This window comes from Amblyomma maculatum, unplaced genomic scaffold (genome assembly GCF_055883805.1).
Source record: "Amblyomma maculatum isolate TAMU_Amacu unplaced genomic scaffold, ASM5588380v1 scaffold_15, whole genome shotgun sequence".
In the NCBI taxonomy this organism is placed as follows: domain Eukaryota; kingdom Metazoa; phylum Arthropoda; class Arachnida; order Ixodida; family Ixodidae; genus Amblyomma; species Amblyomma maculatum.
The window spans coordinates 10,329,219-10,342,788 of record NW_028146740.1 but is presented as its reverse complement, the minus strand read 5'-3'; the positions used below and the strand labels follow the sequence as shown (position 1 = coordinate 10,342,788).

General features: G+C 50.1%; 1 protein-coding gene across 1 annotated transcript; it reads right to left on the bottom strand.

The window, feature by feature from the left end:
• Positions 1-212: 212 nt before the first annotated feature.
• Positions 213-1,045, bottom strand: LOC146172024 (uncharacterized). The gene has a single exon (XM_084586163.1). It carries the CDS (start codon positions 922-924, stop codon positions 220-222), a length of 705 nt encoding a protein of 234 aa, XP_084442289.1. The 5' UTR covers positions 925-1,045; the 3' UTR covers positions 213-219.
• Positions 1,046-13,570: the final 12,525 nt, after the last annotated feature.

The following is a 13,570-nucleotide window of genomic DNA, read 5'->3' as shown; positions in this document are numbered from 1 at the left end:
CATTACATAGGGGGGGGGGGGGGGCGGAAAGTGGAACAACAGTACAAACAATGCATCCAAAATTGCGATAAGTATACAGTGGTTAACAATATAGCCAGGCGCAAAATGCTGAAAAGCTAATGCTTCAAACACTCAAATAAAGATACAGATGGCACCTAACATTCACGTTTTTCGAAGAGCAGCGCTTTAATACGAAAAAAAGAAATGCAAAGATGAAGGTTACAGCTCGAAGTGATTTTTTAGTCCGGTTACAAACGTTTCATAATCACTGGAAGATGCAATGGTGGCAGGCAGCAGATTCCATTGACGGATGGCGAGGAGGAGAGGCGAGTGAAAGAACAGATTGGTTCGAGCAAAGATGGGTTGCACTTTCAGTTGGTGATCAATGCGTGGGAATACATGATGAGCCGGCGTGATATGATGAAACGCAAAGGAAGAATTACTATAATATAATTTGAAGAAAAAGGACAGTAAGGAAAACATTCTCCGTCTTTCAAGAAGAGGTAAGTTGAGGGCTGTTTTTATTTCAGTTATACTTGCTGATCGCGAATAGTTTTTAGATATGAAACGGGCGGTTTTATTTTGCAGAGACTCCAATTTTGTTACTAGGTATGCTTGATGAGGGTTCCAAATTAAAGAGGCGTACTCCAATTTAGAGCGCACTAATGTGGTGTATGCTAATAGCTTTGTGTCTGGATTAGCTAATCGGAGGTTGCGTCTGAGGAAGCCGAGTGTTTTGGAAGCCTTATTGATGAACGTATCTAAGTGACAGTTCCATGAAAGGTCTGATGCTAAATGTACACCTAAATACTTTATGATGGGTACCGATTCAATACGCACGTTGTTCAAAGTGTAATGGAATGGTTCGGTGTTAGATGTTGTGGTAAATCTGACAAGTTTTGTTTTTGAGGTGTTAATTTCCATTTGCCACTGTGTGCACCAATTGTTGATCTTATCAATGTCTGATTGTAAATGAGTACAGTCTGAAAGATCAGTTATCTGTCTGTATACCACACAATCATCAGCAAATAATCTGACCGTGGAATTTAGGTTATTACTGATATCATTTATATAAACTAACAACAAGATAGGTCCGAGTACAGACCCTTGCGGCACTCCAGATTTAACGGGGGAGTGGGAGGAAGAATGGCTGTTAACAAAGACTGATTGATAGCGATTAGCCAAAAAACTCCTTATCCAACAAATAACCTTATAATTTATGTTTAAATTTTCAAGCTTCTTTATTAGACGTATGTGTGGGACTTTGTCGAATGCTTTGGCGAAATCTATAAATACGGCGTCTATTTTAGAGTGCACATGAACAGCATGATGAAGGTCAGTAACCAATTCAAACAGTTGTGTTTCGCAAGACCTACCATGTAGGAAGCCGTGCTGATTGGGAAAAAAGAAGTTATGCTTCACCAGATGACCCATTATGGCGGAGGAGATTATGTGTTCTAGCAATTTGCAGCTTATATTGGTTAAAGAAATTGGTCTGTAATTTGATGGCAGAGAGGCATCACCAGATTTGAAAATGGGTATGACACGCGCAATTTCCCAGTCGTATGGTACACAACCCGTATCAATCGATTGCTGAAAAACAGCAGCTAAGATGGAGCATATTGCAGGTTTCGCTATTTTTTAGTAATTTAGGACATATGTTATCGAGGCCGGGGGCACAGTTAGCAGGGAGGCGGTCTATGGCAGAGGATACACCTTCTGCTGTGACAGTTATGTCGGGCAAGCTTTCGTGTAGCTCTGGAAATTGCAGGTCAGTAGGTAAAGGGCTCTCATCAGTGAAAACTGAGCAGAAAAATTGGTTGAATTCCTCTGCTACTTCAGGGGAGGTAAGGAGCTTTCCTTCTTTAGTTATTGACACTGAGGTGTTTGTACCATAGTTTGGATTAACAACGCGCCAAAATTTTTGAGGATTGTTCTTTAACAGACGTGAAATGTCACTGTTATAGAACTTGTTCTTTGCGATTTCGATTTCAGTTTTGCACTGTTGGGCATGTGTACGATACTGATTCCAATCGTGCTCAGATGCTTACTTTTTAGCTTTCGCGTACAACCTTTTCTTTTTGTTTATACATCTTTTGACGCTCCTTGTGAACCATGAGCTCTCTGTAGATGTGGTGATGGTGACCTTAGGTACGTACTTATCTTTAAGCAAAGTTAGTTTATCCCGAATAAGAGACCAGTTTTCATTCGCGTCCCGCGAATTGAAAGAGCGAAAAATATCTGCAGCGAACAATGATAGCTCATTAAGTATCATATCAGTATCTGCTCTGGTATAATCAAATACAATTTTATTTGCTTTTTCTGGTTTGTTTCTGGTTACTGTGAAATCGCACTGCAAAACTTTGTGGTCACTGAGACCATCCAGCAAGTTTACAGACGTTTGGTCAGGCTGCGTTGTCAGCACTAGATCTAAGATTGAATCGCCAGGCGTAGGTGTGGAAACCACTTGATGTAGGTTGAAAAGTGCTAGCACATCGATAAAATTCTGACATTCACGCTTTCTTGCGCCGTGGAGGGGCCGGCATTCCCGCCACTCAATATTCGGATAATTGAAGTCACCTGCCAGGAATATTGGTGAACGTGGAAATTTGTTCTGCAGGCAAGTTAGGGATTCATTCAGTTTTTCAGCGAATTCCTCGTGTGAATCAGGTGGGCGATAGCAGACCCCAACGGCGCAAGTTACCGATGATGATAGACGTAATGCAACCCACAAAACTTCCAGGCACGATCCTGTATCAACAACATGTGCTTGCAGGCTTTTCCTTACGGCAATTAGTACCCCACCACCGCGCGAAGTAACGCGGTCTTTTCTAAATAATGAAAACTGGCTGGACAAGGATAATTCAGTATCAGCAATATCGGGCGATAACCAGGTTTCTGTACCCAACACAAGGTCGGCTGAGCATGCGTCGACATATGCACACAAATTATCTTGCTTTGGAAACAGGCTGCGAAAGTTTGACACTAAAATTGACAATACGAAGCTTATGGGTTTATTTTGTAGTCAGTAGTCAGTATCATCCTTTTATCAACTTCCACGTGCTGACTGTTGTCTTTTAAGTTTCGCCGAAGGCCTCGTTTGGTTTTCATGTTTCAGTCCACTTTACCTGATTGTAAGGTCACATGTACCATCTGTCTTTAAAAGCCCCTGTTTTTTCAATAAACTTTTCAGCTGCCAGTACCGCCCTGTGTTGTCTCCAGCCTCCGTCCTGTGTCTGCTGCGGTTTTATTTTCCTTATGTCTCACCAACTGGCCTACACATCTACCCTGCTGAGATAGCGAAGTGGGATGCTTGACGGTGAAACTCACGCGTTGGACCGGAAAGGATAGGTAACCTGCAATGAAGTTTGTTGAGACTTGTGGTGATACCTGGCGGCCGACGGGAGCTAATACTGAGGCGGCGCAGAAGCTGACACCGTGTATGTTGCGGCCGCTGTGTTCCTTCTGTGTTCGCGTTTTGTTATCCCAGTGAGTATGATTTACTCATTTAGTGACTTCAGGGGTCTCGTGCGAGACTTCGACTGCTACGGTTGTGAACAAGAATAAAAATAAGCGCAGGGGCGGCGAGAAAGACTGCCACAATCGCGAAGGAAACCCAAGCGTACCGCTTGCTGGGAGAACATGGAGAGAAGGATGGGAGAAGGGGATTGTGGCTGTGAGAGAGTAATGTAACTGAAATTCGTTTTGTTATGGGGCCAATGGCGTACAGACGCCAAGGAGCTACAATAAGACGATTGTCCGTTGAGCGAAAGAAACGCTATAAACTTCTGACTCGGGAGTCGCACGCTTGTTGAGGCACTCTCCTCAGTACGCGCTCCGCGCTGTAAAATCTGTCGTGTACTAGTGTATGCTGTGCAGGATCGAGTGGCATTGTCATTTTAAAGGACGTAACGTCCAGAAAAGCACCAAAGTCGCACCGCCGCAGTATCGAATTTTAGCCGCGCTTCATCGGAGGCGAAATTAAAAAAAAAATGCTCGTGAATCTGTGAACCAGGTTTCTAATGCGGTGTCTATTAGGAACCTCAAATCCAAAATATGTTCGAAACTTCCAATTACAGATTTGGGTAAGCATATTTATGTTTAAAATAGTTCTTAAGGTGCTGAAAAAGACCAAGTGGCGGAGTGTGGAGGCCCGTGATACTGTGTACGCGGAGCATTGAACTTCATTCTATCGTTCCGCGCCAAGTATTTCGTGCACCGACTGCCAAGCTGCTGAAGAGTTTCTTGTCCCAGACGATAGACCGTTCTACCGATCATTAGTAGCAACAGTAAAAAATCCTAACTCTAACGACCTCATTTATGGAAGCTTTGCCGTTGCGTACCAGCATTTCCCGCCGGCTTTCTCCAATCTTGTAGTACGGAGGTATAAAATGCATGCCAGGTGTAGTTGTTGTTAACGTAGTGTGGTAATCTTCATCGTTATAACCACTGACATGCGTCGCGTGCTGCCGCTCTCAAGGATGAAGAAGTTGGTCGCTGCCTTGCTCATTCGCCACGCCTGACGCTCCGCTGCGAGTTCCTCCTGAGCGGCTGGATCCATCTGGGTTTTCCGAATAAACACACCCCTACAATTGGTGGAGGTGCGGGGTACGTTCCCGTCCACCCTGGAACTAAGAAGCCGCACATTACCCTCTGCTTCCAGCATGCCGAACGACACTGCCTCGACATCGTCGCCCCTCCCAACCACCGTGCTGTGTTCTGGAGCTCTACGGCAGCGTGATCCGTGCCTCTTCAGTGGTACAGCCGACCAGGACGTTGGCGATTGGTTGTCGGCATATGAGCGCGTCTGTAGCTACAACAGATGGGACGACGCTATCAAGCTAAGTAATGTAATCTTTTATCTGACTGACGTGGCGAACCTCTGGTTTCGCAGCCATGTTGCAGACCTGCCATCTTGGTCTGCATTTAAAAAAGAATTTTGCGGAAGTGTTCGGCCGTCCTGCAGTTCGCAAGCTCCGGGCAGAACAACGCTTGCGTGAGCGCTCTCAGCATGTCGAAGAGTCGTTCACTAGTTATATAGAAGACATCGTGGACCTATGCAAGCGTGTCGATCCGCTTATGTCCGAAGCGGATAAGATCGAAAACATCATGAAAGGCATCTCCGACGACGCGTGCCAAATGCTCTGGGTGAAAATCTTGCCACGGTCAGTGACGTGATCAAGCTTTGCCAGAGCTACGACGTGCTTCGTAAGAAGCGCGCTTCTACTCGGCGGTCCGGTGTTAGAGGCGACGCCATCTTTACACTAGCGCTGGGCGGTTCTATCCCATCAGAGGACAGCCCTTTACTTCAGCAAATCAAAGCCTTCGTTCGAGAAGAGGTCGCCCGCCAGCTATCACTGGTCCCTCAGTTCAAGGATACTGGCCGCCTTGCTCCTGACATGGCTTTTGCTCCTACCATACGGCGTGCCGTTCAAGATCACATCGCTGATGTCCTTCCGCCCAGCTCCATGCTCCCGCCCAGCCCCGTGCCGGCGCAAGTAACGGCACCATTGACTTACGCCCAAGTTGCGGCCAGGCCGCTAATGCCATCAGCACCTCTTTCCTACCAGGCCGCTCCTTCCACCTTCCTTCGCCTTTGCCTGGGTCTGCATCCCATGCCCCTATTCCAAGCGTACGCCAACGCCCTACGAACCCTTGGCGTACCGCGGACAACCGGCCAATCTGCTACTCTTGTGGGCTGCCGGGCCATGTCGCACGCCTTTGCCGCCAACGCCTTCCACCCTCTCTACCTGACCTATGGAACTACTCCTACAATACAGACCAGCCCTCGCCGAGAAATCCGCCCGGTTCGGACTTTGCATCTCGTGACAATCAAACGTTTACAACTCGCCGATCACCTTCCCCTCGTCGCCGTTCCCCGTCCCCACCTCAACGTTCTACCGGCACTGTTGAGGGAACCTAACAGTCGCAGTTCCCGGGCCAGAACTGCGCTTGGTTCGAACTCTTCAATTCCTCGGTGTTCTCTCACTAACGTAATTCAAGTGTTTGTCGACGGCGTCGCAGTACTCGCTCTTTTCGACACGGGCGCTGCCATATCCGTCATCAGTGAAGCTCTTTGCCGTCGTCTTCGTAGGTGACCACCGCGCTTTCCGACTTTTCGCTTCGCACCGCCTCATCACAGCGCATTCATCCCTCAGTGGCGTGCGCGGCCCGTGCTCTCATCGAAGACGTCTTATACACCCCCGAGTTTATTGTACTGTCTCGCTGCTCACACGACATCATCCTGGGCTACGATTTGCTTTCCACTCATCATGCCGTTATTGACTGCGCCCGCGCGGAAATTTTCTTTTTACCTCTTTGTGATACCGTCTTGTGGGACGCCCCTACCCGGCCTGCAAAACTCCTCGTCGCCAAAGACACAGACATTCCACGATTTTCTGCTGCCCTCGTTCCACTCTCCTGTGAAAGCGTTATTAGTTCGACTGTCTTCTTCACACCTTCCGACGCCGCTTCACGCCATTCCTGCCTCCTGCTTCCATTTGCTGTCCTCAAGTTCGAAAATTGCCTTAGTGGAATGTACGTTTCAAATACATTTTCGTGCCCGTCCGTCCTGCTACGCGGCGAGTGTCTCGGTCGTATTGAAGAACTTGATCCCGCACTTGCAAATACTCTTCCTGCAACGCCTACTTCATTAGACGTTAATGTGCTCAGCTCTTGCGATATAGCGACCGCTTCGACACCCCCCGATATTCTTCAACAAGCTATTGACGCAGATCTTCCACCCGCACAACTAGATCAACTCGCTGCTCTTCTACAGAACTTCACTTCTGCCTTCGACCTTCCTCACACTGCTCTGGGTCGCACGTCTGTCGTCGCGCACACAATCGACACTGGTACAAACGCACCTTTACGACAGCGTCCTTATCGCAGCAAAAGGTAAAAGACTTGCGCAAAAGGTAGATGAAGAAAGAGACGTGACAACAAGACAGAGCGCAAAGGTAGAGCGCAAAAGGTAGATGAAGAAAGAGCGTTGTCACGTCTCTTTCTTCATCTACCTTTTGCGCAAGTCTTTTACCTTTTGCTAATATGAACCAACTCGCCCAGAAGAAAGTACTTATTGAATTGAGTCCTTATCGCGTTTCGGCTTCTGAGCGCCAAGTCATTGCTGACAACGTGGGCGACATGCTTCGCCGGGGCGTCATACAGCCATCTAACAGTCCATGGGCTTCTCCGGTTGTTTTGGTCACCAAGAAAGATGGTTCCATCCGGGTTTGCGTCGATTACCGTAAGCTTAACAAAATCACGCGCAAAGATGTCTATCCTCTGCCGCGAATCGACGACGCCTTGGACTGTTTACAGGGAGCCGAGTATTTCTCCTCTTTGGATTTGCGCTCCGGCTACTGGCAGGTACCGATGGCTGATGATGACCGCTCGAAAACTGCCTTTATAACACCGGATGGATTATACGAGTTCAACGTTATGCCCTTTGGCCTCTGCAATGCCCCAGCTACTTTCGAGCGCCTGATGGACCCTGTTCTTCGTGGACTCAAGTGGCAGACCTGTCTTTGTTACCTGGATGGCATCGTAGATTTTTCTACCGACTTTTCTTCTCCCCTTCTCCGCATAAAGCATGTCCTCGCATGTCTCGCCGATGCTGGGTTGTTGATGGTGGCTGGGTGATGGGATGTTGAATTTGAAGAAGCGCCACTTTGCCGCTCGAAAACTCACAATTTTAGGACACATAGTCTCTAAGGACGGCATTCTCCCCGACCCCACCAAACTTCGCGCAGTTGCAGAGTTTCCGAAGCCAACCTCTCTGAAGCAGCTCCGGAGCTTTATCGGCCTCTGCTCCTACTTTCGACGTTTCATCTTGAACTTCGCCTCTATCATCACTCCCCTGACCCAGCTCCTTGCCGGCAGCTCCGACCTTTCCGCCTGGACTCCAACCTGCGATAAAGCCTTCGACACTATACGCCGCCTTTTGGTTTCGCCTCCTATTCTATGCCACTTTGATCCGACTGTGCCTACGGAGATCCACACTGATGCCAGCGGTATTGGGCTTGGTGCTGTCCTTACCCAACGTAAGCCTGGTTACAGCGAGTATGTTGTGGCATACGCCAGCCGAACATTGACGAAGGCAGAATCTAATTATTCAGTCACAGAAAGGGAATGTTTAGCCATTATTTGGGCCATCGGAAAATTTCGTCCCTATGTGTATGGTCGACCGTTTTACGTTGTGACCGATCACCACGCTTTGTGCTGGCTTGCCTCTCTGAAAGACCCATCCGGTCGCCTTGCTCGCTGGGCTCTTCGTCTCCAGGAGTTTGACATTCATGTCATTTATCGATCAGGCCTGAAGAATACGGACGCGGATGCTCTTTCCCGCTCGCCATTGCCTAGAGATACTTCGTCTGACCCCGTCTGTGCCCACGATTTGTCGACTCTTGCCACTATCGACATGTCTATCGAGCAGCGGAATGACCCCTGGATCAATGCACTTTTGCATTTTCTCTCAAGTCCTACTCCCGGTCATTCATCCAAAGCGCTCGTCCGCAGAGCCCACCACTTCTCCATTCGTGACGGTCTTCTCTATCGCCGCAATTATTTGCTTGATGGACGGAAGTGGCTTCTAGTCATCCCACGTCATCTCCGTGCCGACATTTGTGCTGCGTACCATGGTAACCCACAATGTGCTCACGGTGGCGTATTGAAAACCTACACGCGCCTACGTCTGCGATTTTACTGGCGTGGAATGTACCGCTTCGTACGACATTTCGTGCGCGCTTGCGAATCTTGGCAACGCCGAAAAACTCCCCAGAAGTCCCCTGTTTCGTTGCAGCCGTTACCTTGCCCTGCCCGTCCGTTTGACCGCGTTGGCATAGATCTCTATGGCCCTCTTCCTACTACTCCTGCTGGAAACCGGTGGATTATTGTGGCAGTAGACCATCTTACTTGCTACACTGAAACATCACCGTTACCCTCTGCCTCCGCAAGAGACGTTGCTTTGTTCATTCTCAACAACTTGATTCTTCTCCTCGGGACTCCGAAGGAACTGCTCAGTGACCGCGGACGCGTTTTCTTGTGCGACGCTCTCGAGGCCCTACTGAAAGAATGTCGCATCAATAATCGCACCTCTACTTCTTACCACCCACAGACGAATGGCCTGACAGAACGCTTCAACCGTACTCTGAGTGACATGCTGGCCATGTACGTCGACGACGCTCATTCGAACTGGGACCACGTTCTTCCCTTCGTAAGCTACGCGTACAACACCGCGATACAGACCACCACTGGATTCTCTCCCTTCTTTCTTCTTTACGGGCGCGAGCCAACCTGCACAATGGACGCGCTTTTTCCCTACCGCCCTGATGTTTCTGAATCGACGCCACTCTCGGACGCCGCCCAGTACGCAGAAGAATGCAGTCGGCTTGCTCGTTCGCTTACAAAGGAAAACCAGCTAGTGGCAAAAAAACACCATCGTGACACTGGCGATGCGCCTTCATATGCGCCCAACTCCCTGGTGTGGCTCTTGGTTCCTGCCACAACCGCCGGCCTGTCAAAGAAGCTTCTTGCTCGGTATCATGGTCCATACCGAGTCCTTCAAAAAACATCTCCTGTGAACTACGTAGTTGAGCCCGTTACGCCATCTGCGGTCTTGCGTCGCCGTGGACGCGAAACAGTTCATGTGGACCGAATCAAGCTCTACTGCGATCCGTCTGTCCTTTCGGTTCCATGAGTCGCCAGTATGGGTCCTTCTCTGCCCGGGGGGAAACTGTAGTGTGGTAATCTTCATCGTTATAACCACTGACATGCGTCGCGTGCTGCCGCTCTCAAGGACGAAGAAGTTGGTCGCTGCATTGCTCTTTCGCCACGCCTGACGCTCCGCTGCGAGTTCCTCCTGAGCGGCTGGATCCATCTGGGTTTTCCGAATAAATACACCCCTACATTAAGAACTTTATTTTTCCACTAAAGTAAGAGGCACCCTACTCCCCGCCCCGGACACGCAGGCCTATGGGACGGAGGCCGGGGCCTCCGTTACCAAATGCCAGTTTTCGTTGATGACGCACGCTACAACCGCACAATGCTCGCAATCGCCACGACATCCGTAGCGAGTACAGCACCATGCCTCCTGTAACCTCCGCCGCACTGTCTAAAAGTGCACCACGAACAAGCGTGTTTGTCATGGTATTAAACTATAAAGCGCAACCGCGAGAAAATTATGCTGCTGTAATCAAACAGCAAGAACAAAAAAAAAGAAGAAACGGCGATCAATCTCTTCTCAGGTTCTCTCTCCACTTTCAAGGTTTTCATTCATTTATTCATTTCTTAATTCATCCTCACATATCCGACTGATGCCTTAAGGCAATGAATTTTATTACAAAAACAAAACAAAAAAATATCCGTCTACTCACGCGAAATTCAAAGTTGTGCGCGCGGGTGTTCCGTCGCGAACGGCGCACACTTCTGACACACTTCACGGTCTAAACTTGACTATTCTCGAGCAGGCGGTGTCCTTTTGCCAGTAGTGGTTTTCGGAAGTAGCTCTGAAGGCATTCGAGTGCCTTAAAACCGCAGAAAATGAGAGCCGAGATGCTTCCCGCCGGACAACGGCGAACGCAACTCGACACCGCCGGCCGCCTCAGATTAGTCCGCGCCACCGTTGGCGACGCTGAACGCTGCATTTCACTAGCGCCGCCTGGCCACTGCAGGTTGCCTATATCGATAAAAGAAGCAACCCAGGGGTCTGCCCCTTGACCAGAAGGCATATATGTCACTGATGTGGAGCGAAGGGGCGGAACCATCCAAGGTGGAAGGGCTGGCGACATCAACTGGATGGGTGCAGCGTGAAATTGCATCAGCGTGTTGATGCTGGCGGCCAGAGTTGTAGACTACACGGACGTCAAATTCCTTCAGACGAATGGTCCAGCTGGAAAGATAGCCGGATGGGTGTTTTATCCAGGAAAGCCACAAAGCGCGAGATGGTCTGTCAGAGCATCAAAAGGGCGGTCATAGAGGTAAGGAGGGAGTTTGGTTGGAGTACAAACTATAGCCAAACACTTTTTCAGTTAATGAGTAATTTTATTTCACCTTCTTGATGATGCGGCTTGCATAGGCGACGCGCTTTCAATAAAGCCACGCTTCCGCTCGGCAAGTACAAAGCCGAGACCAACACCAGTGGCATTTGGACTTCAGTAGGGACCGTCGGGTCAAAGTGACGCAGGGCTTGCGGTGTCGTCAGGATACGGCGCAAATTATTGAAGGCTTCGTCGCGTGATGGTGACCAGAGCGAAACGTCATAACTGCCCGACAGAAGTTGCGTCAAAAGGGCAGCAATGGAGGCAAAGTTTTGAATCAACCGGCAAAGTAGGGACACAGGCCTATCAAGCTGCGCAGGTCTTTGATGTACCTCGGCTTGGGAAAGGCAGTGACAGTGTGAAGTTTGGTTCGGTTCGGAGAAACCTCTTCCTTGGAGACAGCTTACCCTAAAAGGGTCAGTTGACGAACGGCAAAACGACATTAAGTTCAGCCGCAAGCCGGCTTTGGAAAGGCAGATCAAGGCTTGCATCACGTGGTGGAGGTGAGTGTCAGAGTGTGGAGCAAAGAGGACGACGTCGTCGAGATAGCAGGTGCAGGTATTTTATGTGAGTTCATGCAAAATGGTGTTTATCATGCACCGAAATGTTACGGGAGCTATACGAGCTATACAAAGTCCGAAGGACATAACAGTGAATTGTACAGGCCGTCGGGAGTCACAGAGGCGGTTTTAGGGCGGTCGGCCGCTTCCACCAGGACCTGCAGTAACGGAACGTAAATCTATGAAGGGAAAGGATTTGGACCCTTCCGACCCGTCAAATGCGTCTTCGATCTGCGGAAGAGGATAGACATCTCTCTTCGTAATCTTATTAGGTCGGCGGTAATCTACAGGCGGTAATCTGCACGCGGTAATCTACACAGAAGCGGATGGAGCCATCCTTCTTTTAACGAGTACAATTCGAAAACCCCAAGACCTGCTAGACGGCTCAATCACGATGTTCTGGATCCTCTGGTCTACGCTTTTCGTTAGTAACCTGGTAGTCATTTGTAGACACAAGATACGGGTGCTGTCGGAGGGGTGCGTGGGATCCGGTGTCGACGCGATGGGTGACATTGGAACTTTGGCGGAAAGCACATTGATGGGAGTCAAAGGAAGAGCTGAACTGTTGAAGGAGGTCAATGATTCAGTTCTCTGAGGCAGAGGAAGATCAGCGTTGATGGAGTTGTGGAAGAGGTCTCAAGAGGAGGAAAGTGGGTGCGGAAAGTGGAGGGCTCAGCGCAGCCATGGTGAGGTATAAATAGTACAGTGCAGGGCAAGCGAAGGCACTTTCGGTCCAGACATGTGTGTCGGCTTGAGAGGCAGTTCATGAGATGTTTACAAGCATGGAAGAGGAGGCAGGAATGTCCATCTGTCCGGCGACAAGAGCTTTAACGCATAGCGCGTTGTCTCGCGAGGGCTAGGGTAGCGCAGGAACCCGATTTTATGGCGAACACAGTCGATTATAGCGGCGTGACGCGATAGGAAATCCCAGCCTAAGATTACAGTGTGTGAGCAACTTCGCAGCACTCAATTGCATGAAGCAAGTTCTGGATTACGACTGGCTGAACACCGATTAGCTGAGCGCGGGCCGTACTCAACAAAACCCCTGCAACTGGCATCTTGACTTCGTTTACACAGCTACAAAGTTTTGCGTCCATCATTGAAACCGCAGCACCAGAGTCGATAAGCGGCATGACAGAAATACCCTTCACTGAAACTTTAATCAGATTTGCATGTGATAGTTAAGAACTTCAAAAGTTCCACGGTGCGCAGATCTCGCCTCAGGAACTGCGCCTCTAGTTTTCCTCATGAGAAGTGATCGGTCGACGCATCATCGGAGAGATGGAGCGGCGTCGTGGCGAGGGTGAGCGGCGGTCGGAGAGGGCTGAACGGTCAAGTGAGAAGTGACGACTTACCGCAGGATCAGCAGGCGCGGAATACTGAGACGTCGAAGACCAGTACGAAGACACTTGGGCTGGCGGTGCTGACACTGGGAGCTGGTTGCGGCTATAGCGGGAATTATGCTGAGCCAATCTGTACGTGTCGCAAATTTGCCGGCTATCTGTTGTGCGCTGGGAAATGCGTGGTCTTGAAGCACGTCGAAAATAGGGTGCTGGCGTTTGCACAGGTGCAGGTAGGCGGCCGAGGGCGTGCAGCGATTTTTGCCTTTAGACAGACAGACAGACAGACAGACAGACAGACAGACAGACAGACAGACAGACAGACAGACAGACAGGCAGGCAGGCAGGCAGGCAGGCAGGCAGGCAGGCAGGCAGGCAGGCAGGCAGGCGGGCAGGCGGGCAGGCGGGCGGGCAGGTGGGCGGGCAGGCGGGCAGGCAGGCGGGCAGGCAGGCGGGCAGGCAGGCGGGCAGGCAGGCAGGCAGGCAGGCAGGCAGGCAGGCAGGCAGGCAGGCAGGCAGGCAGGCAGGCAGGCAGGCGGGCAGGCGGGCAGGCGGGCAGGCGGGCAGGCGGGCAGGCGGGCAAGCAGGCAGGCAGGCAGGCAGGCAGGCAGGCAGGCAGGCAGGCAGGCAGGCA

Bases quoted from the DNA above. Each gene is read 5' to 3' on its own strand.
- LOC146172024 (XM_084586163.1), bottom strand. From the start codon at position 924: ATGGAAATTAACACCTCAAAAACAAAACTTGTCAGATTTACCACAACA.